This window comes from Sminthopsis crassicaudata, chromosome 4 (genome assembly GCF_048593235.1).
Source record: "Sminthopsis crassicaudata isolate SCR6 chromosome 4, ASM4859323v1, whole genome shotgun sequence".
Taxonomy (NCBI): domain Eukaryota; kingdom Metazoa; phylum Chordata; class Mammalia; order Dasyuromorphia; family Dasyuridae; genus Sminthopsis; species Sminthopsis crassicaudata.
In genome coordinates this window covers 32,043,245-32,067,598 of record NC_133620.1, presented here as the reverse complement: position 1 = coordinate 32,067,598, position 24,354 = coordinate 32,043,245, and the positions used below count along the sequence as shown (strand labels likewise).

The following is a 24,354-nucleotide window of genomic DNA, read 5'->3' as shown; positions in this document are numbered from 1 at the left end:
AAGCTTCTGACACCTTACAAGAATGTACACCAAAAATGTGACTTTCTACGAATATCTTTTTGAGGAAATAGGAGTGGGGGTGCAACTGCTTCATAAAAGAAGCTTATAAACTCTCAATTACAGAAGATGTAAATGCAGAAGGAACGTCAGAGACTATAATCCATTCACTTTACAGGTGAGGAAACTGAAAGATTTCATTAGCAGGAGGCTTTTTGGTTCCACCAAAGTATCTTTTCTGCCTAAAACAATGGTGTCAAAATCTTTGTCGTTGTTATTATTATTAGAAAACTACAATTTAACAATATTTATCTTGAACTATTGGAGAAGAAAATGGCAAACCAGTAGCTCTGCCAAGAAAACCTCAAATGGAGTCACAGAATTGGAAACAACTTCCCAACCACCAAATGCTGTACTATATTTTTGTTTATGTTTATTTTTATATTTGTACATATTTATATAAATATAATATACATGTTATTAAACATTTCCCAATTATATTCTAATCTAGTTCTATAATATACATATTTATATAAATATAATAGACATGTTATTAAACATTTCCCAATTATAGTCTAATCTAGTTCTATAATATACATATTTATATAAATATGTTATATATGTTATTAAATATTTCCCAATTATATTCTACTCTAGTTCTATAATATACATATTTATATAAATATGATATATATGTTATTAAATATTTCCCAATTATATTCTACTCTAGTTCTATAATATACATATTTATATAAATATGATATATATGTTATTAAATATTTCCCAATTATATTCTAATCTAGTTCTGGCATCTGGTGGGCTGTGAATTTGACATCAATATGCTAAGTTTATGGGACTTGCCCAGGGCCACGCAGTATATGTCAGAACTAGAACTCAGATCCTCTTACTTCCAAGTCTAGCTGTCTACCTACTGCACTCCATTGCCCCTCTCTTACTTAAGGATACCAAGACCAAAGCCAGCCTAGATCACAGAAACACAGATTTAGAACAGGAAAAGGAGCTTCAAAGTGATCTAATTCACCCCCAATCACTTTATAATGAGAAATCCAGAGCTTTTGCCAGAGGATACACAGATTGTAAGTGGAGAAAGGAGGACCCGAATGGGTCCTCAGACTTCAATTCCAGTGCTCGCTCCCCCAAGGTAGTAAGGAATCCCACTTCTTCACTCAATCATTAGTTTCAGAAGGTAATAAGAAGCACTTACAAAGAAAAATCTGGGGACGCCAGGAGCAAGCCTCTCGGTCTTTAACTTCCAGACCAAAGGGTGAGGGGAATTGAGCAGGAACACAAAAGACTTCTGATGAATGTGTACTGATGAGATGGGCTTCAGGTGCAGGGTGATCTAGCAAAGAGCAAAAAAAGAAGACACATTAGAAGTGGGGTATTTAATTAAAACTCCCTCAGGATGGCGTCTGGACCCCAATTCCTTCCAGCACCGAGGACTGTTCCCATATTTTAGATCAGATTCTGCAGGCTGATTGACTCATCCAAATCAGTGGGTGAGCCTGACCCCAAGCCCCGTATCCAAGTAGAACACAGACAAGGAACAAATACAGAACTGGGCCAAGGCAAAGAAAAGCTGTCTTCCCTGAACTGCCTTAGCCTGAGGTCAAATGACTAAGCTGAAAATCTGAGAACAGAAGAAGGCAGTGTGGAAGATAACTGGCCCTCGGGACCTCTACAGAGAACCTTCCTTTTCTTCCTCTCAGGTAAACTTCTGCCCCTTCAAAAAGAAGTAACAGCTTGCCAAAGAAAACTAAGAAAAGACAGGAAAGCCAAAAAAATCGGCCTTGTCTTGCATCTCCCCAATTGTTAGTTTCAAGGGGTTTTCCCAAAAAATAAAGCCCAAAGGACAAAGGAACAAAAAAGTAAATTGTGCCAGGGCTTTGAGAAAAACAGGAAAGAAACACAGATGAGCCTGGGCAGGAAATCTAAGTCCTGTTTTCATAAATGCCAAAGAACAATCATTCCCAGCTTCAGAAAACAGCCATTAGGCTACAGTGAACAATGATATACTCTCTCTACCTGGGGCTGACACCCTTCAGATACCACCTTCCAGAGTACATTTTCACCCTCACCTAATATGTATATTAATGCATATACACATATGCATGTACACATACCCATAGACACATATGTGTATATTAATGTTTATAGGTATATGTATAAATTTGTTGTTTTTTTTTTAATTTTGAATTCTTTCATTTATAGGAAAAATACATTAGGCCCTAGGCACTTCATAGAAGACCCTAACAAGTTCCTAATTGGTTCCTAACCAGTCTGACTGTAGCCCTGTCCCGCTCCCCACAGCTGCAAAGATAAAATACAGATCATTTTGGCAGAGCCTGCAAGCATTTGCTCACAATGGAAAGCTCTCTCTCCTCATCTCTTCTTCTAAGGCTCTCTATCCTCCATCACAGCTCAGTTCAGGAGCCACTTGGGTGGCGGCCTATCCTGAAACTTCAGTCAAACCCCCTTATCTCTGCACTAGTCCCGTTGAATTAATCTTGGACGCCAATGGTTTAGAGGAATGATCAAGAGAAGACACTGAATCCTGACAGGCAGAGATTTTGAGAGCAGTGGTAAATGAGCAGAGAGAAACTTCTACTAGAAGAAACCCAATTATGAATGAAAACAGTGAGGGAGGATATTTGTCTCAAACCCTTGGTCAGAGTTATTCATTATTCTAATAATAGTATAATATGTTAGATCTAATAATAATTTTTATTGTTCAGTTGCTTCTATCATATCTGACTCTTAGTGACTCTACAGCATCCTTTAGGGGCTTTTTGGGCAGAGATACTGGGGTGATTTTCCATTGCCTTCTTCCATCCAGTTCATTTTACAGATGAGGAAACTGAAGCAAAAGGGGTTAAGTGACTTGCCCAGATCACACAGCTTATACGCATCTGAGGTCCATTTAAATTGAGGTCTTTCTGACACACTCCACTGCACCACCTTGCTGTTCAATAATATAATTATATGAATAGAATTCTAATTCTAATTTCAAGCCTGAGTCAGGGGTCCTGAAAGCCAGACTGATGAGATTTAATATGGCAAATGTCTTTATATCAATTTTCTGTATAGCAAGGTACATTCCCACATATAATTAGATTAGAATATTTTTCTAATGGCCTTCTCCAGCAGGCTCATCATACTCAGGCATCTGGGTGGTACAGCAGATAGAGTGAGGGACTTGGAGATAGGAAGATACTAGCAAGTCACTTAATCTGTCAAATCTCAGTTTCTACATCTGTGAAATCCCCATTTCAATAATAGCAACTACCTCCCAGGGTTATTGTGAGAATAAAATCCTATCTGTAAAGCACTTTGTAACACCCTCTAAACGCTAGTCATTGTTATTATCATCAGAGAAGCTTTTATTAGAGACAGTGCAGCCTGCTTCACTTGGACCAGTTGCTGTTAAAGACTGACCCTGAGAAAATGTGATAAATGCCAGAAAAACACACTGTAGAAAACGATTTTGAAATATTTCCCTTTGGTCCCTGAGGAAATTCATCCACTTAGCTTTGGAACTCCCACCACGATGCTGAGAGATGTGGATTTTCGAGGGACTTCAATCTTACTTCTTGGCCCCGAGCCATGGACCACAGAGCATATCCAGCCATCCACCCAGGCCATCTTGACTTCTGCTACCCTGACCGGTCAGGGCACCCTTAGCCACCCAGACCATTCTCCTCCCTTCCACCTCTTCTCCTGGGCACAGTCATCAAGTCACTTCTACCAGTGCTTCAGAAACGGTCCACTCCCCACCTCCGCGACTCCCCAGACCTCCCTGGCCACATTTCCCCCCACAAAATGTCATCTCCCACTCAATGGGGCGGTCTCTTAATTTTTATGTGTATCCCCAGTGCTGGAGTGCTGGGCACATGTTAAAAACACAACAGCTTTTTTCATTTATTTGCACGTTGGACTCTGGCAATGTATCAGTTGGTTTTGATAGCTGGAGAACCAGCCAGGAAGGCCTGGGTTCAAGTCTACATCTGATGCCTCCTACCTACGGGCTGTGGGCAAACTGGACCAAGCCAAAGGTCATAGCGTTATAAGGAAATTCTAAGAATTTAAATTGGAGAAAAAGTGCTGATCTTCACTGGGAAAAGGCCTCTCCTCACAAGGAAGTTCACCTTACCAACCAAATCACAAATCCAGACTCTAATCCTGGAATACAGTAGCTATCTTACTAAATGCTTATGGCTGATTGATTCATATTCCCCTATTTTCTTTCTTATTTTTTTTTTTAATACAATGGATAGTCCAATGGATAGAAAAGTCACATAAAAACAAATTTAAATAAAAATAGAAGTTAATAACAGTTTTACAAGTTCAAATGAGTTAAAGTGAAAAGAAAATATACATGAGTGAGAAATTCAAAGCATCCTCCAGATGGCTGAAAGATTTTGAAACATGGCACATATGATGAAGGGAAGGTTACTAAGGGTCACAACTATCACTGCTTTCCTGGAAAAGACTTCCTTATTCAAGATGTGGCCATGTCTGGCCAAGAAGGCTCATCTTGGCACATTCAGCACAGGCAAAGTCCCAAGAACCATTTAGCAAAGAAAAATTCATACTATGGTTTGGAAATTAAAGAGGAAAAAACATCCAATGTATTTTTTAAGTCATGTTAGTTCAGGGGCAGTTAGATGGATAGAGCAGCTGCTCAGAAGTCAGGAGGACCTGAGTTCACCTGTTAGCTGTGTGACTCTGGATAAGTCATTTAACCCTAATTGCCTCGCTAAAAAAAAAAAAAAACCCAAAAATTACCTTATAGACTTTTTATACTTTATCTGTGTAAATGCTGAATCACCTTTTCCCATCACCTGCAGAATGGAAGCTCTTTGAAGGCAAGTGTATTAATTCATGTTTATTACAGTGTCCTCAGTACCTAACACATATTTTAGTCCAGACAATTAATTTAAAGATGTTCCTAGGTATGAAAATATTTGAAGATATTCTTAGGTATGAAAATTTCCTAGGATGTAGAAATGCCATTGATGTAGATAAATAACTTAGCTTAGACACTTAACAAATTGGATAGGGTAGACTTGAATTCAGGCCTCCAAAAGTGGGCCTTCTATCTGTAAATACTATCATGTTTTTCACTTTGCACATAGTAGGTATTTAACAATTTTAATTGCCTTCTGTATACAAAGAACTGAAAATTTTTTGTTTGGTTTTTCAGTTGTGTCCAATTCTTTCTGGGTTCTTGGCAAAGATATTGGAATGAAATTTATCGTTTTCTTCTCCCACTCATTTTACAGATGAGGAAACTGAGGAAACATGGTTAAGTGAATTACATACATCCTTCTACCTCCACACCTAGTACTCTATCCACTGCATCAGGAACTGAGAATACAAAAGCAGAAATAAAACAGCTCCCATTTTCAGGTAGCCCAAGGGAGACAATGTACACATAGAGAGATGTAGAAAAGATAATTATTTTTAATGGGGCAAAGGTAAAGCAAAATATGTACCGTGACAGTGAATTAGATGGGGGAAAGATACTAGTAACTGAAGAGATGGAGAAAAGTGCCCAGTGTTTAATGCAGCTCCTGGCACATAGTAGGTGCTTTATATAGAAAGTCACTCAGTTATCCCACAAGCATTTTTTTCTGAGCTTTGAAGGAAATAGGGATTCTAAAAGGCAGAGGTGAGAAGGGACATTCCAGGACTATGCCATGCCCCATGGAAATGCCCACGGATAGGAGATGAGACCTACCTAGAAAACCATAATAACATCCTAGAGCCTTTGTGAAAGGAGTAAGGAACATGTCTAGAAAGGTAGGGTAAGGCCAGAGTATTCTCAATGTCAAACACAGGACTGGTCCGGGAGGGGGCGGATATGGAGTTAGGGAGAATGGTTTAAAAAGGCAAGATTTGAAGCAGGGAGAACAATTAGGGCTTGTTAAAGCAGTCAAGGTGAAAGGTGATGAGAATCTAATAAGTGTTTGTCGAATTGGATTGAAACAAGGTGTAGAATGGCTGATTGGCTGACAGGGGCATCCAGTGGAGCATGCTTAGAGTTGCGGGAACCGGTTCCTGTGGACCAAACTTTGGAAATTGCTTCCAGCAATGGATGACTCAACACTGCAGGGTCTGGGAGCCAAGAGTTAATGACTCAGAGAATGTTCAGGAGATGCCCCCCCCACTTACTCTTCCTTTCTGGATGGGAATCCTCAGAACTATTAACGCTGCCTCCGGAGGGGTGGGGGTGGAGGGGTGAATATTTGTTCTGAACAATCCAGTCTCCATGCAACCAGACATGTGGGGCATCCAAAGCATATGTTCTGCCGAGACAAATCTGGTTTTTGGGGGGTTGCCCTTTGTATGTTTGTTTTTCATCAGTTCCAGACAGAGAACTAACTATCCTCGGATGGACCTATCCAGGGCCAGTTCATATAGGTTCAGAAGGACTCTAAGACTACTCTGCTCAAACCTAGATGGTCTCAGTAAAGGGACCCCCCAGCAGCTACTCTCACATTCTTGAAACTGATGGCAATAAACAAATGGATGGACCCAAGCCTGACCATTTGAGCAGCAAAAGTGTACCTGGGTTTTCTGGACAGTGCAGAGCTGAGACCAATAGCTGTCCTGACAATAAATAGCTTTATGGTGTGATGAGGTTGGAGTGTTAGTCTTCCCGGATTATAATACAAATTGTAAATTATTTGAACGATTGTTATTTTGAATTTGTTGTCAAATGTATAGTATGTCCTATGTTTAGCATCCCTTTTGTGTATGGGAACAAATTACCGACCTGCCCCTTACTTGTTTCATTGAGTAACTTTTTGGAGGAACCCTGTATGAGCACAAACCTAAGCTAAACATAAAATATTCTCCATGATGTAATGAATTAAAATATGGCCACACAGAGCTTAGCCTCCTCTCAATACACTGGGTCAACAATACCCCCTAGACTAAAACTGGTCCAAACCACACCCTTGAGTAGAAAACGGGGAATGAGCAGAGGAACTGACTTCTGAAGGCCCCATAGTGGCTCCTCAATGTTCTAAAGGGATCCCCCAGTCATTCCTCTAGCAGTAACTCTGGCATAAGGGACGGCGGATAATAAACATGAAGAACAAATCAAACTGAGGAATAGAAATGAGAGTATGGCCCTTTGATTGCCTGAATGATTAATTCCTTTAAATCAACTCAAGAAACATAAACTGACCACCTACTCTATGGGAATAAAGCACTCTCTCCTATAGCCAATAATGCTTCCTATTATAATATATACTTCTTGAAAGTGGGGACATTTTGTTTACTTGCATTTGTATCCCCAGAGCTTAGTGGAATGCCCAAAACTAAGTGAGCACTTGATAAGTGCTCTATCTATCTATGTCTCTATGTATCCATCTAATTATCTAATTATCCATCCATCCATCTACCTATCTATCGATCCATCCTTTCATCTATCTATCTATCTATCTATCTATCTATCTATCTATCTATCTATCATTAAGATCATATCTCCCTTCCTTGACTACCCATACCTCATGCACAATGTGTTGTCTCCCCCATTAGAATGTAATCTCAAACACACAACTTAATTCAGAGTTTTTATTATTTATTTATTTGTTTGTTCTGAGGCTGGGGTTAAATGACTTGCCCAGAGTCACACAACTAGGGTGTGTTAAGTGTCTGAGGCCAGATTTGATCTCAATTTTCTCTTTAAAGTGCCCTTGACCTCAGACATCCTGCAATCCTATAAAGGGAAGGTTGATACCAGTTTTGAGGAAGCTAAATAGGGAGGCTAGTAGAGAGAAGGCAACATTGGAATGGGATGAAATGGGCTACAGAGAAATGGGCTGCAGCCCTTACTCTCAAGAAGTTCAAGTTCCAACTAGAGAAGACTAAACATATAGGAGAGTTTAGCTGGAGGGCAGCAACTCTAAATATCAACAAATATTGGGGAAATTCTGCACCTTCCCTCTTTGGTTGACCTCCATGGATTCCCCAGGGAAGCCTGTCTAGGAAGTTCCTGGTTATTTAATTTGATTTTTATGAAACAGGACTGCTAGGAACCTGCCTCTGTAGGCAGACTAGGCAATATCTTAATTACTGCTGACACCTAGTTACCTTCTCCAGGTTAGGAATGGGAAGAGGTGAAGGGGCAAAATAATTCAGTCCCCTCCCACTTGGCTCCACCCAGTAGGATACTGGGTGACAACCTCTCTACATTAGAGTTTCCTCAACTGTAGAATGGGACTAATAAATGGCATCTATCTCATAGCCTTCTTGTAAAGAATGATTGAGGTAGCATGTGTCAACTGCTTTGTTGGCTACTATTATACTGGATCCCAAAGAATCATGTTGACTGGATTGAGACAATGATTTTCTGTTGTTAATAAGGCAAGATCTTGACCTAAAACTTGACATGACAGGAAGGGAGGAAGGGAGGAAGGGATGAAGGGAGAAAGGGAGAAAGGGAGAAAGGAAAGAAGGGAGGAAGGAAGGGAGGAAGAGAAGGGAGGGAGGGAGGGAGAGAGGAAGGAAAGGAAAGAAGGAGGGAGGTAGAGAGGAAAAAAGGGAGGGAAGGAGGAGGATTTATTAAGCATCCACTACGTATCAGGCACTGTGCTAAGAGTTTTTTTAAAAAAAAAATTTTTTTCATTTCAATTTCACAACAACCCCAGGAGAGAGATGCTCTTAATCATCCCCATTTTAGAGCTGAAGGATCTGAGGCAGGCAGGTTAAATGATTTGCACAGTGTCACACAGCTAATAAGAATAAAAGAGGCAATCAGGGGAATATTATCTGGCTTCAGGATTTAAAAACCAGAAATTAAGGTTAGCTGAAGCTATTTAGAGCTTAGCATGACCATAATTTGGAACATGTTAGCTGATCATTAGAAATCCTGTAAATGGGGCTTTAAGGCACATGTCTTCAGTGACCTCCCTTTCTTTGTCCCTCCTCCTTCACAGGGGAGAAGTTCGACATTCTCCTGTCACTCCATCTCTGCTCCTTCTGAAACACAAAGATCATCTCCTGGGCTCTTTTGGTATCTCTGGTGGCTGCATTGAAGATCCTGTTCTGCCTCACAGAGACATTCATTGATACCACTATCATCCTCCTTTCAGGAATGTTTCTTTATCTCTTATATTTGAGGTTATTGTTGAAGAATTTATTATGAAACTCAACAAGTCATTTGATGGGCCTGGATGTTTGTACAAAGTGGGAAAAATTCCCCCAAAGCCCATGTTCTGCAGAGGGAATAGACCTGAGAGTACACTAGTATAAGAAATTCATGGGTAAAGAAATTATGTAAACTATGTTATTCTTTTGTTATTTCATTTAACCTTTTCAGCAACTTCTTTCCATGTAGATCTGCATCTTCTATCCTAAAGAGTCACCTAGAACATAAAAGGAGTCATATGTAACAGAGGCAGAACTTGAATCCAGGTCTTCCTGATTTCAAGCTCTGTTCCCTGTGCTTACTGCCTATTCACAAATTTGATAGTCCTCCTTAAATCTCTCGCTCCCCCCTTCCCACTCTTTTTTTTTTTTTTCTCCCTTACATAGCACTGTATATTGGGGTGAGTGGGAGTAGAGTGGAGGATGCTCATTGGCTAGAATTGTGCTGCCTCGTACAGAAAGCATAGGCTTTTTGAGAAAACCAGCCAGCCTCATGAATAATATCTGCCAGGTGAAGCACTCCAGTGTCTTTATGTCTTGAAAGAAGAACCTACCACTCTGAGCACTACTGAGCACAATCTCCTACTGGGAGAGGACTAGCACCCTTCTTCACTTAGAGCAGTGAGATTGTGTTTTGGAAATTCCAAGTTGCAGTCTTATTCCAAATGTGCAATGTTTCCTCTGTCAGAAATACAGTCACAATCGTGATTTCAAAAACTTACTCCCAATGTCACAGACTATAAAGCCAAGCCAATGCTACTGGCTGAAAATGAAAGGAAATGTTGAACTTTTTATTGGATGTTGAGTTTGTCTGCTCTTAAGCAAGAAGAGAGAAAAGAAGAAAGTTTTGGTGTCTATAAAATATTTATAAATTCACCCTGAAACATTTTGTCACTGTTTTTTAGTCAAGTGTTTTTTTCACAGTTCAACAAGATTGGTCTATTTATCCATAATGATAGCTCCCTGAAGAGCTCTGTGTGTGTGTGTGTGTGTGTGTGTGTGTGGAGAGACAGAGACAGAGAGACAGAGAGAACCATTTTGGAGAAGGGGATCCATTATTTCATCCGAGTAAGAAAATTCCAGTGTGAAAACTCCTTCCAATACTGTTGAAGATCAATGTCAACTTAATTTAACTTGGAGTCTTAAAAAGAGTTTCCTGGGGAACAGAGAAGTTAATTTAATTATAATTGATCTACCTGTGGCCATATTCCTCAGACACTCATTAGTTTTGTGACTCTGACCAAATCACTTCACCCTGTTTGCCTCAGTTTCCTCATCTGCAAAATGAGCTGGAGAAGGAAATGGCCAACCCCTCCAGTATCTCTGCCAAGAAAACCCCAAATGAGATCACAATCTGTGATATAATAACTGAAATAACTGAATAACAATAATAACTGAATAACAATAATATTTCTAGTAGGTGACAGAGGCAAGGTAAGGTTTTTCTGACTCTAAAGCCTACTCTTTACCCACTGTCCCACTGCCTCTCTTGAACTACTGTATTATAGAAAATAATGTTTTTCTATTTTCATAAAACTTAATTAATTCAAATTCAGCTTGAGCTGATGGTGATCAACAGAATTTGTGATTAAAAGTCACAATTATCTCAAAGCTCCCCATAATTAGTGCCAGGGACTTGAGTCAGGAAGTGTAGTCTTCCTACACTAATTTGCATGTCATCCTTGACTGGGAGCCATACAAATCTTCTCTGTATCCTTCCAATTTTAATATATATGCTGCTGAAGTGAGCACAATATAAAATCTTCCAGAGGAAATAGAGTCTTCCCACAGGCCCCTTGTAATTTTTCATAGTGCCTAAGCTATTCACAGAGATAAAAATATAATGTAGATGCTTTAAGGTTTGTAAAGTGCTTTAAAAATATCATTTTATTTGATCTTCAAAACAATCCTAGGAAGTATGAGCTATCATTATTCTCATTATATCATTTTACAAATGAGATAACTGAGGCAGACAGATTTCATGATATATACTGGGACACTCGGCTTATAAGAATATGATGCTGGATTTGAATTTAAGACCTTCCCAACTCCAAACCTAGCACTTTATCCATGGGGCCACCTAGCTGCCTCCAACACATGGGAATAATTACTCTTCCAGATCACAAGCACACAACCGTGGACAATTTTTATTCAGTTCAATTCAAAAAATATTTATCAAATATTTAGTTTATACACAGCTCTGTGGGGTAATGGTTAGAAGGTCAGTCTTAGGTCAAGATGACCCAAGTTCAAGTGTTGTCTCTGACACATACTATCTGTATGACCCTGAAAAAAATAATTTACTTTGCAGGGCTCCTGGCAGCTCTTTAAAATTACAAGTTAAAGAATACTTACAGATATGTCTCAGTGGGGAGAACTCCTCCCTACAAATTCCCTACCACAAAGAGATCATTGGTCTGGACTGGAAAGGAAAGAAAGGAGAGGAAGGACAAGATAAAATATAAAAGAGAAAAGGGAAGGAATTTTTTAAAATTATGATTTTTGAAAAAAGCTCTTGGTACACTTAAGAAACTCAAATATTTAAGAAAATCAAATATTTATATACTTGTTGACTTGAGTAAGTGTTTTCAATTTCTCATTCATAGTTTCTTTAGGCTAGGTCATATTTTCTAACTTTCTTCCAAGATCTCCAATACTATTTCTAAAATACTATTTTGGGGCCTTGAGCTGCCTCAGAAAGAAAAATTATTTGAAAATAATTATTTAAGCATCACAACTTTGTATTATGTTAGATAACGTCTGTATAATACTTTTCAAATCTTAAAGCGTAAGAAAGAGAGAAGTTGAAAGAGCATTTATTAAGTGCTTAATGTATACCAACAAGACAGTTCCTACCTTAATAGATCTCATACTCTATATGGAGGAAGGGGCTAGAAAGGATTAAGGAAAGGATGGTTAAGTACCCAGTGGCAATGTATTAGGTAAAGAGAAAGAAGAGGAGATGGTGAAAGTAGAAGAAGAGGAGGAGGAAGAGAAAAAAGAGGAGGAAAAAATGGTGAGAATCTGGGGTTGAGTAAGAAAAAGCATCCCAAGGGCCAGTTTGCAGAGAAGATATCCCAGAGATCAGTGAAGAGAAGTCTAGGAAGAGTCTATTCTCTATTAAAAAAAATTTTTATTTTAAAATATAATAAATTGTATTTATTATATAAATATATTAAATACATAAATAAAATTTTATTATTGTAATAACAATAGCATTTATCCAGTATTTTAAGGTTTCTAAAACTCTTTGTATACATTATCTCATTTGATGGGATCTTCACAAAGACCCTGGGAGGAAGGTTCTACCATTATCCCCATATCCTGGGAAACTGAAGCTAAGCCATAAAGTGACTTCTTCAGTGTCATAGGGTAGTCAAGGTCTGAGGGAGGATTCAAACTCAGGTCTTCCTGCTTCTAAGTCGGCTGCTCTCCGCTGGTTGCCTCTATTTTGGCATTTTCCCCCATTTATGCTTGGATTAGTTGACGTTATATATACACATCTGTGCTACAAGGGTGGTAGAAGATTATTTGCTGAAATACTCACTAAATACTTTGATGATAGGTGCCATGTAAATAGAGAAGGCAGCCATGTCAACTGTTGCTACAAGCTAATTTTTTAAATAAAAAAATAAAAGATCAAGCATTAAGCTTCCTCTTGGGCTGCTGGCTTTTGAATATTAGGTTACTCGGCCCAAGACTGCCAATTGTCAAGGGCAATCACAGCTCTGTGAACAGTACTAATTTCAAAAGCACTACATCCAAAGTGATCAGGCTGGTAATGTACGATTGATTACTGTGTAATTGAACAACAGTGACAGATGTCTGGCCAATGGCCCGTCTCAAAGGAGGGTAAATGGATATCTAATCCCCATTTAATCTGCTACATGATTCTTTTCTATAGAAAAATGGGAGATTTATCTTAAATCCTTGGTTGTTTAAAAATGCAAATGCTCTTGTTAATCCAAGATTCTTAAAAGCAGGTTGATAGATCTAGGGTTGGAAAGGACCCTTGAGACCATACTCTTAATTTCTACAGATAAGGAAACTGAGGTCCAAGCAATTTTAGTGAATTACTCAAGATAATTTCAAATTTTCAAAAATGAAACTGGAACCCAGAGTCAGTGTTCTTGCTCATTGATCCACACCCTCTCCCTAAACAATATCCCTACAATTCTTCATATGAAAGGGGTAGAGTTATTTTATATGGATTCAAAACTTGGACCAAAGGGAGATAACAATTTTTAGTTAAATAAATACAAGAATTTCTTAAAATGAGCTGTATCTCTCTTAGACAGGGAATGCTAGAGACAATCAAACAGGCTTGACAAAGATTCCAGAGAAAGAGGGGAAAAATATTCTTGGAAATTAATATCTAAATCAATAATGTCAGCAACACCAAATTAATTAATTTTATTACCAAATTAATCCTAATTTGAATTATATTTCAATAAAATATTGGTGGCTATATTTCACAATATCAATATATTGAAAACTATATTTCAATTTCTTTTGGAATTTGTATTTTATCTTCTGCATTTAAATATAGTATTCAGATGAGGGGTTCATATGTTTCATCAGATTTCCAAAGAATATACTCCCTCAAAAAAAAACCTAAATGCAATAAATCTAGAATTTTAGGTTTATTTAGTTTTGAGCTTACTATGTGCCAGACATTATACTAGTAGCTTTACAAATATTATCTAATTTAAGCTTTACATCGGTCTTGGAAGATAGATGCTAAGCAGAAGAAAAAACAAATTTGTGAAATTTTAACTATCAAATTTGGCCCTGAAAAAGAAATATGCTATCTCTCACTGCTTCTTTATAGAAGTAAAAGATCATGGATATGGACCAATGTTTATAATAAGAGTTTTGGTTTTTTTTAAAAAAACATGTTGCCTCTGAGTTATGTAGAATTTTTTCTTTTTTACTGTAAAGAATGGGTCTCAGGAAGAGAGAAATAATATTTTGAAAAATGTAGGAAATATAAAGCAAAAAGACCAATCAAAATTTGAAATAAGATGCAAGAAAGCATATTAACAAGTCAATGAGAAGAGTCTTTTTGGCCTGTTTTATGAAAAAAAAAAAAAAAGCAACATTTTTGCTCATTTTCTACAATTTTTCTTGGGCATGAAATTTTAAAAATGCCTTTTGTTAGGCAATAAACTATGTAAAGATGTTCTAATCTGCAAAGTCAGTGAAAGTTGCTGTATTTATCTTAGAATTCTATCTTTTTCACTGTTCTCCAAAAAAGTCATAGGGAGAAGGACCTGATATAAGAAACTCCAAGATGAGGAGATCGTATACCAGTGTAGACTACTACCTTCTCTGTGACTTAGAGAACCACCTAAATCTCTGAGAAATTAAATAACTTGCTGATGGGGCACACAATAGTATGTATTCAAAACAAGGATCTGAACTTGTTTGCCTTGGTTTTCTTATTTGCAAAATAGGAGTAATAATAATAGTACCCACTTCCCAGGACCAATGTAATAATTAAATGAGACAATATTATAAAGCTGTTACTATAATGTCTAGCAGTAGTAGGTTCTATACAAATTCTAGGTTTATGGGTTTGGATTTTTTGGGGGAGAGGTGTATCTTTTGGAAGTCTGATAAAACATACGAACCCCTCATCTGAATGATGTATTTAAATGCAGAAAATAAAATACAAGTTCCAAAAGAAACTGAAATAAATATTGATATTATAGCACTAATATTTTATTGAAATAGTTATATTGAAAATCAAATATAATTTATTATATTTATTGTCTTATTAATTTATTATATTATTAATAATAATCACGACAAATATAATATAAAATTAAATTATTAATTTATTATAACTGTAATTATCAATATTGAAATATAGTTCTCAATATTTTAAAATTATATTGAAATGTAAATATAGTTATCAATATTTTAAAGTTTTACTGAAATTAAAATATCAATTATCAATATTCTTTTAAGTTCACAGATCTCAGGCTAAGAATTCTTATTCTTAAGTTATGGTTTTCTCTTCTTTTCCTATCTGGAAAGTTCACTAGCAAGTAGGAAAATGGTTAGAATTTCACCGGAAAAGAGCTCCTTAATGAGAAGGGACATGGCCAAGGAGCAGAGGATGAGAAATGAGAGGTTGAGATCCTGAACCAAATAGACCGCCAGCTCCTGTGTAATTAATGTTGAGTGTATAGTAGGTTTGCTAGGTAACCATTTATTAAAACTAAATGATTACAGTGCTTGATAAAAGGCATTTAAGTGGGCTCTTTACTGAACACCCTGTGACTTTCCATGGGCCCCCTGGGATAAAATGAAGATGGGCAAGGGTACTGCTCAAAAAGCTTTCTCCTTGTAACTTTCTACAAAGTTAATAGCCATCAAGATGGAGGAAACAAGGCTTCCCACAAAGATTTCTTGGGCCCCTAGAATGACTTCTTCCCACACATCCATACACCACCCTGCCTGTAACCCAAGTCATCGTTATAATACACTTTAGTGTTATAATATCTTAAGTAGTGGCTTTATCTCTCCCACTCCCCAAACTATTGCCAGAATAATCCTCATGCATATATATAGCTCAAACACCTTCAATAACTCCCTACTGCCTAAAAGGGCCAGTTCAAACTTCAGCTTTCAAGGATCTTTCCAACCTTATCTCATATTCCTCTCTCCACAGAGCCAAATTCTGCCCCTCAAAAACCTCCTTTTGTCTTCCTTTAGTAATTCATCTTTATTTCTCCCTCCAGTCTAGATTTAATTATTGTGATGGACAGAACATCAAGCCTAAAGTTAAGAAATTCAAATCTGGCCTCAGATATTTACTAACTTTGTGACCTGGGCAAAGCCGTTTTACTTCTCTCAGTTTCCTCATTTGTAAAATGGGAATAATATGATTTTCAGTCTACCAGAGTTATTGAGAGAACCAATATGAAATAATACACCATCCAAAGTAGATTGTGAAGTGAGTAGAGGACAAAGGGGAGATTCACTTATTATGTAACTGTAAAGCACTTATTACAGTGCTCGGTACAAGCAAGTTATTATCTTAGCTCCTTTGTGAGTGCAGCAAATCACATTTCATATATAATGCAATATTGGGGCATTAGGTGATTCAGTGAATAAAAGAGTCGATCCTGGAGTCACCAAGATTTACTTCTCTGAGTTTAAATACAGCCTCAGACACTTACTAGCATTTCACCTTGTTGCCTCAGTTTATAAAATTAGCTGGAGAGGGAAACCAGTCAGGATCTTTGCCCAGAAAACCCCAAAATGGGGTCACAGAAAATCAGACTTGAGTAAAAAACAATCAAACAGACATACAAGGTAATATTATTAAGCCCAAAGTTGTTTCTCATTTTGAGGTTGAAACTTTTCTCCTTGCATTCACCCAAGTTTTGTTAGCACCCAAGTTTTGACTAATCCCCTGACATTTTCATAGTCTTAACCCTACACTCATCCCAATTTGGCTGTACAAAGCTATAATAATCATCCTCTCCAAATCCCAAACATTGAAGTCATAATTGGCAATCTACCACCTAATGAGAGTTTCCCTCTTGTGAACCCCCCTAAACTGGGGATGCATCCACATGGGATGAAGTGAGGGGATGGGATTTCTTTACTATCCATCTGTAGTAAAAGCGACCCACTATTTCCCCAAGTTTCTGCTCTTGACTACAAAACTGGCCACCTCCATGTTTCTGAACTAGAGCTACCCCAAGGCTGGGACAGCTGCAGAGGTTCCCGTTTCCCTAGAGAGGGTTATTTCACGGAAGGCTAGGAATCACCATGGCAACCAAAGTACAAAAACAGTTTCCCGGCTCCTGCCCCGTTCCTCTGCTAAAGCAATTTGTATTCCGTAAAGCGGCTGGGGCACAAAAGCTGAAAAACGATCAAAGTAAACACCGCCGCTCAAGGACCGCTCCAGTTTTGCTGACTTCAAGCAGTGAGTCCCAACCCCGGGTTTTGTTATGAAAGATGAGCACAGAACACCGGGGATCCGGGAGGCTGCCTTCACTGCGCAGGCGTGAAAGCCTGGACGTCAACCCCCGGCCGGTTTTCCAAAATAGCTGTGACTGATCTGCAGGGGCAGAGCACAGAAGAGACGTCCATCATTCGATCAAGTTACTCTGTCCGTGCTACGGCAGCTGTTGGTCCCAACCTGGGAGGGCTGGGAAGGGGGGGAGGGGCATTTCAAAACTTGAAGCGACTTCAGGTCTTGTGAGGTCATCTCAACTGAGGATGCTGGCTGGGAAACTGATCTCAACTGAGGATGCTGGCTGGGAAACTGATCTAAACCTTCCTGAGCACTCAAATGGGAAATTGTCATGCTTTGATTACCCATTGGAAATTAAAAATGCAACCTGGGGGGGGCTCTCTTCCTCCAAAAATGTCCAACAGTTCCCCATGACCTTAAGAATAAAACAAAAGAATGTTGAAAAAAATCCTTGCTTACTTCAATTAAGAAAAAAAAAAGAATAAAACAACTCTTAAACTGGAATGAAAGACCTTCCACAAATTGCAAATAATTTATTTTGATGCACTAATTTTCAGTAAAAAACCTACTAGTTGTGTCATTCTCAGCAACTGACTTTTACGACTCATCTGTAAAATGGGGGAAACAATAGTATCTATTTCATAAGACTGAAGTGAGGGACAAATAAGATAATACAAATAAAGCACCTCTGCAAACTTTAGTACTATACAATATTTGTTATTATTGTTATTGATGGCGATGTTGATGAAACTGATCAAGCTCACACAGAAAGGCCAAGATTTCAACTGAATTCCTCATCAATCCTCGGTCCTATTTTGTTGAGTCTTGGTGCCCATTCCCATGTCTACTTCCCCCTTGTCTCCATCTGTCGAAATCCTTCCCACGCTCATGGACCACCTCCTCGGTAAAGCCATCCCTCATCCCATCCTGATTCCCTCAACTCAAATTTCTCTCTCCAAACTGCCAGCATCTCCCTTTCCCTCTACCCAGTTCATAATCAACCTATGACATTATTTTTCAAATATGAAATCCTCAATAAAATATTTATTGGGTTGGTAAATATTTAATCAAATAGAAAGTCATGCTTAGTTTTGTTTGTTTTTATTTTGGGGGATTTGGTCGTTTTTTACTGATGCAATTGGGGTTAAGTGACTTGTCTAGAGTTACCCAGCTAGAAAGTATTAATTGTCTCTACTTAGGGCCTCCTGATTTCAGGACTGGTGCTCTAACCACTGAGTCACCAAGCTGCCCCTCAATACTTAGTTTTTAAGCAGGATTCATAATTTATCAAAATCATAGAATCCCAAGTTTAGAACTGTGAAGGAGATCTCATAAGTCATCTTAGTCATTTGACAGAAGAAAAAACTGAGGTTCAGAAAGTTTAAAGAAGCCAGATAGATCATGAGATAAGAGTGTTCAATTTTAATCAGGAAGATCAGCTGTGGAAATCTGCTGCAGACACTCATTCTCTGCAACTGACTTTACTACTCATCTGGAAAATGGGGGAAATAATAGTATATTTCATGAGATTAATGTGAGGATCAAATAATATAACACATATAAAGCAACTTTGCAAACTTTAAAGTGTTATAAAATATTTGTTGTCATTGTTGTTGTTGATGATGATGGGATTGCCCAAGTTCACAAAGAAAGGTCAAGATTTGAACTGAATTCTTCTGAATTCTAAATTCAATACTCTTTCTTCCTGGAAATGGCCGCAAAAACACACACCACGCATCTTTTTTTTTTTTTTAAATGATTGATACTGAGGCATTATAACTTTTCTGTGCCTCAGTTTCCCTATGCATAAAATAAGAGGGTTGGATTAAATGATCTGTAAATGATCTTTTCAGTTCTAAATTACTATAATATATATTTTTGTACAATGTAATTTTGTATTCCTATTTTATAGTAAAATGTGTGGTACATAGTAGGTGCTTAATGCTTATGGACTAAGAATAGCTGAGAAGACTAACAATGAACTACCTTTAAAAGTCAGCTTTAACTATCCACCTATTTCCAAAAAGCTTCCCCCTGAAATGACCAGATTATACCACATTTTCAAGCAGAGTGGAATTTCTATAGGTGAATATAAGCAACAAATAAGGAAGAATGAAACTATATAATAACATTTATCCTTGCTGTGTACGCTGCCACTGTTTTTGGTTGGCAGGGGAGAGGAGGAGCAGGACTGTTTGGGGAAACAACAGTAAATTTGGGGTCCTTTTGTTATTGTTTAGTTGTATCCAACTCTCCATTTCCTTCTCCAGTTCATTTTATAGATGAGGACACAGGCAAACAGGATGAAATGGCCTTGCTGGAGTCACATAGCCAGTAAGTATATGACTGGATTTGAACTCAAATTTTCCTGACTCCAGTGTTCCATCCATTGCACTACTTTGCTGCCCATTGGAGTCAGAGATTTGGTTTCCTGTTGCTAATGGGGGCAAGCCATCTAACCTGTTACCTCATTTGTAAAGTGATGGAGTAGACCTGATTGCCTCAAAACGCACCTTCTATTTCAAAGGTTCATAATTATTTGTATTATGAACCCCTTTGTAGCTTAAAGAAACCTTAATACCTCTTTCTTTAGGTCTAATCTCAAAATAATGTTTTTAATGCATAAAATCACAAATAGAAATAGATTAAAGTGGAATGACTGAAATATTTTTAAAACCTAAGTCCATGGACCCCAGATTAAGAATCTCTGGCTCTGGATTCTATGATTGGATGAATTCCACTGTTCTAAGAAGAAGAAAATGGCTATTTCTAATCAATTTATTCACATTTGTTAAATCATTAGGGACAGGAATTTCATTGACATAGGGAACTTCTATAGGAGGAATCTCACACTTCCAATGCAACTCACCACTCTCTCTATGACTAAGAGTCTGAAAGTGTCCTAGAAAATCAAGGTTTAATGACATCCCCTAAGTGGCAGGTGTTTGAGGCAGCATCTGAACAAGTCTCAAGCTTTATCTCCTCACCACCCACTGCCCTGAGAACCGGGAAAGATGCCATCTGTTGAGCTAACTCAAATTTATTGTCTGTGTCGTCTCGTTCCCCAGTGAGACCTAGAGCTCCTCATCAGAGACCCCCTGGCAGACCCCAGCACAGCACTAAGCACCTGACAGCAATTCAACAAATAAAGGTTCAATGGAATATTGTCCACATGAATAAACTGTCATAATATTTGTCTGAGCACAGCACAAGTGTTAGTAATTAATACAAAACAATTTGCGTAATCAGAGGGGAGAAAAGGGCTGGAAGAGGCTGTGTTTACATTGCTGAGGAGGATGAATCCAATTTGAACATCGAGTCCTCCATGTGTGTCTGGAGGCCATCCAACAAGGCATCCAGTGGGCCTTTCTGGCACGGTGTGGGCCCACTCACCCTGATTCAGGATGAACTCTAAAATCCTTTCTGTTGGGCAAAAGCAAGAAAGAAGGCTGATGGGGAGATTTTCTGATGTTTTTTACAGCTGTCAGGATTGACACGCCAGTTGTTCCCCAACAAGCCAGCCACTAGTTTAGGCCAATTTTCAACATAAGAGTCAATAAGTAATTAGTACCCTAGCTCAGCAGATAAAAAACTGGTCAAATCTAAGGGATGGGGGCTCACATTCCATTTCTGACGTGTACTGGCTATAGGCAAGTCATTTGAACACTCTCTTACTGCTAAGACACATCAGTCAATAAATCTGAAAGGATTGTCCATGCTGGGAGTTCCTTTTTCCAATAGAAACTGGTGAGAGAGAGAGAGGGTGGGATATTTTCTAATGTTTGATTCAACACATTCAATTAACATTTATCAAATTCCTACTCTGTGTAAGGGCTGGGCTAGGCTTTAGAATAATAAAGGCTTTAAAATAATAAAGAATAATAAACTAAGTTAGCAATCTAGTGTCGGAATTAAGAACATGAACACATGAAGGAAGGAGAAGGGAAAGAATCTAATACAGAGTCCTTTAAAAGGTAGAGGAAGACCAGTCTACAGGGACCAGAAAAACAAACAAACAAAACCATCACATTTCAAATCATAAGACTGATGTATAAAATCAGAGGGTTGGACTAGAACAGACTTTTGGGCAAACTATGAGGCCTTGGAACACCTTCTAAGAAAAATGTTTTTCAATTTGTAAAATAAAATTTGTAGGATTCACAGAATTATGCTGAAATAGATTTAAAACCAATTTTTTTAAGTTCACAAACCACCCCCAGGTCAATAATCTTTAGATTAGTAACTAAGGAGAGCATTGTTGGCTACCATCATTTTTGCAATTACAATCTTAGAGAATAGCCTAGACACTAAGGTAGAAATAGGTTTAAAACCTAGGATCGGCACAAGTCACAGGCAAGACTTGAACTCTGTGTAATTACAATACCAAGCTGGATTTACGGAAGACAAGAACATACCTCCCTCCCTTGAAGAACTGGAAGTATCATATACGCTGTAGGGCTTGATAGGGGCAGCTATGTAACCCAGTGGATGGAGTGCTGTTTGTGACCCAAGTCAAGTCCATTTCACCTCTATCTGCTTCAATTTCCCCCTCTGCAAAATGGGAATACCAATAGCACTCATGGTGGTTGTGAGGGTCAAATGAGATAATAATTGTAAAGCATCTTAGCACAATGCCCAGCACATAGAAGGCACATAATAAATGTTCGTCCTTCCTTTGATTGAAGCATTAATTGGTTTTGCTTAATGACTTTCCTTTTCCTTAGAAAAAGAGGTTCCTTTGGTAGGAAATGAAGGAAGAACAAATCGAAAATAAAAATCATATGAAAATTAGTGAGAGGGCAACTAGTTGGTACAGTGGATAAAGCACCAGCCCTGAAAAGTCAGGAGAATCTGAGTTCAAATCGTACCTGTGTGACCCTGGGCAAGTCAGCCCCAATTTCCTCAGGGGGAAAAAAAAAAAAACTAATGGGTAAAAAACTGTTTAAATCTACTATTTAACTTCCTGTGAATGGACATTGACTGGGTCCTTATGCAATTTATGAATTGGCCAACTCTTTTGATTAATTTTTTTCTTCCTGTCACAAGCTTAATAAAATCCATAACATCAATCTCACAGGGTGATTGCTCAAATCAGAAAAATCAATGCAAAGCACTTCGCAGATCTTCAGACACTAGAAAACTGTCACTTTTTATCATTAGTCACTATTCAATTAGAAAAGCACAAGCAAAGGCAGAACAAGAGTGAACCAATCCATTGAATTACTTGTTAAAAGTTCTAGAAAACAGATTCTAGGAGAGGAAAAAAGCTAAACCCAAAATTAAATTTATGTTTTACCACTTTTCCTCCTACCACGCCCATTTGAGGAATTTTGAACAAACAACCAAATTAAATTTTTGAGGTGGAAAACATTATCAAACTTTCTCATTTGACAGATAAAGCAACTGAAACTCAGAAAGGGCAAACTACTTGCTAGAGGTCTAGTTTCTTACAGACACTGGACTCCAGCTCAGGTCACCCAAGTGCTAGTTTTTAATTACACCTGCCTTTAATCATACCCATGTCCTCCATTATCCTGGTTACAATTAAAAGTTTTGTGTTTCCAATTCTCAGTTATGGGAAAAGAGTTCTTTCCCAACATCAAAATTTAAGAACTAGCATTCTGAACCATGCTGTTGTAATCTTACATCCAAAAAGCCAAGAGACAAGCATAAAGCACAGGGCTGCTTTTCAGGATGCCCAGTGATGGAGAGTATTCCCCAGCTTGATGCTGAGACATAATTTGTCATGTGGATAATACAAAGAAGGGAAGAAAAAATAATTACAGTACGTGGTGCATTCATGGTAGACTGAGAAGGCACCTTTGTTTAAAGCAAGCCTATTTTCTGAGAGTTGCGCTTTCAATGCTGGGATAGGATGGGAAAGAAAGAAAGAAATCAAAATTTTTGCCAAAGAATAACCTCCTTCCTCATCCCAAAAAGAGTTCACTTTGTTAGAACCTATGTGAAACTGAACATGATGCTGCAATCCCTTCAATTAGGACCATGACATGCTGAAAGGGATGTAGAATTTGGGGTCAAAGGGCTCGAGAGAATCCTCCCAGACTCAGCTAATCCCAAGGGGAACATGGGCAAGGAAGCAGCTTCCCCTTCTTTGCTCTCAGTTTCTTTATCTGCTTAAAAAAAAAAGGAAGTGCTGCACTAAATGACCTTTTACATTGCTTCCAGTTTAGATCTAGGATTTAATCAATTACAGATTCTCTTTCAAAATAGGTTCCCCTCTGTCCAAAGGGCTACCACCCTCTGATCCAGCAGTGTCTCGCCTGTATCCCAGAGAGCATAAAAAAGGGAAAGGAACCCCCATGTGCAAAAAGTATTTGTGGCAGCCCTCTTTGTAGTGGCAAGGAACTTAGTGGATACCCATCAGTTGGAGAATGGCTGAATAAGTTATGGTATATGAATGTTATGGAATATTATTGTTGTTCTGTAAAAAACGAGCAGAGGATGATTTCACAGAAGCCTGGAGAGCCTGACATGAACTGATGCTGAGTGAAATGAGCAGAACCAGGAGATCATTACACACAATAATAGCAAAACTATGTTATGACCAATTATGATTGACTTAGCTCTTCTCAGCAAACAATGATCTAAGACAATTCCAATAGACCTAAGTTAGAAAATGCCATCCACAAGCAGAAAGAACTATGGAGACTGAATGTGGATCAAAACATACTATCATCACCTTTTTTTTTCTTTGTTTGCTTTTTCTTTCACATGTTTAAATAAGCTTGTACATGTATAATCTATATCAGATTGCTTAATTTGGGGGGGAGCAGAGAGTTAAGGGAGGGAAAAAAATCTGGAACTCTAAATCTTACAAAAATTAATGTAAAAAATTTTACTTATAATTAGAAAAATGAAATACTATTGATTTCTTTCCCTGAGGCAATTGGGGTTAGATGACTTGCCCAGGGTCACCCAGCTAGGAAGTGTTAAGTGTCTGAGATTAGAATTGAACTCAGATCCTCCTGATTTAGGGACTGGTGCTCTATCTACTGCACCACTTAGCTGCCCCATGAAATTTTTTAAAAATTATGTTCCTACAGGGAACAAAAGGGTGTCCCTGAACTAGGCAATGGCTGAACAAGAGCATGTGGCCATCAGAATATTATGTCATAAGAAATAACAAAGATGAGTAATGGAGATAAGTACGGGAAGACTTG

General features: G+C 38.1%; 1 protein-coding gene and 1 non-coding gene across 3 annotated transcripts in view; both read right to left on the bottom strand.

The window, feature by feature from the left end:
* TGFBR3 (transforming growth factor beta receptor 3) overlaps window positions 1-24,354 on the bottom strand; it is a 212,848-nt gene that overhangs the window by 80,208 nt on the left and 108,286 nt on the right. For both annotated transcript variants that reach the window (XM_074266257.1, XM_074266258.1), the window contains exon 4: window positions 1,223-1,360. In XM_074266257.1, the coding sequence (XP_074122358.1) occupies window positions 1,223-1,360 (138 nt within the window). The remainder of the gene's footprint in view (window positions 1-1,222; window positions 1,361-24,354) is intronic.
* LOC141541988 (U6 spliceosomal RNA) lies at window positions 10,823-10,929 on the bottom strand. The gene has a single exon (XR_012481997.1). It is a non-coding gene; the product is annotated as a U6 spliceosomal RNA (small nuclear RNA).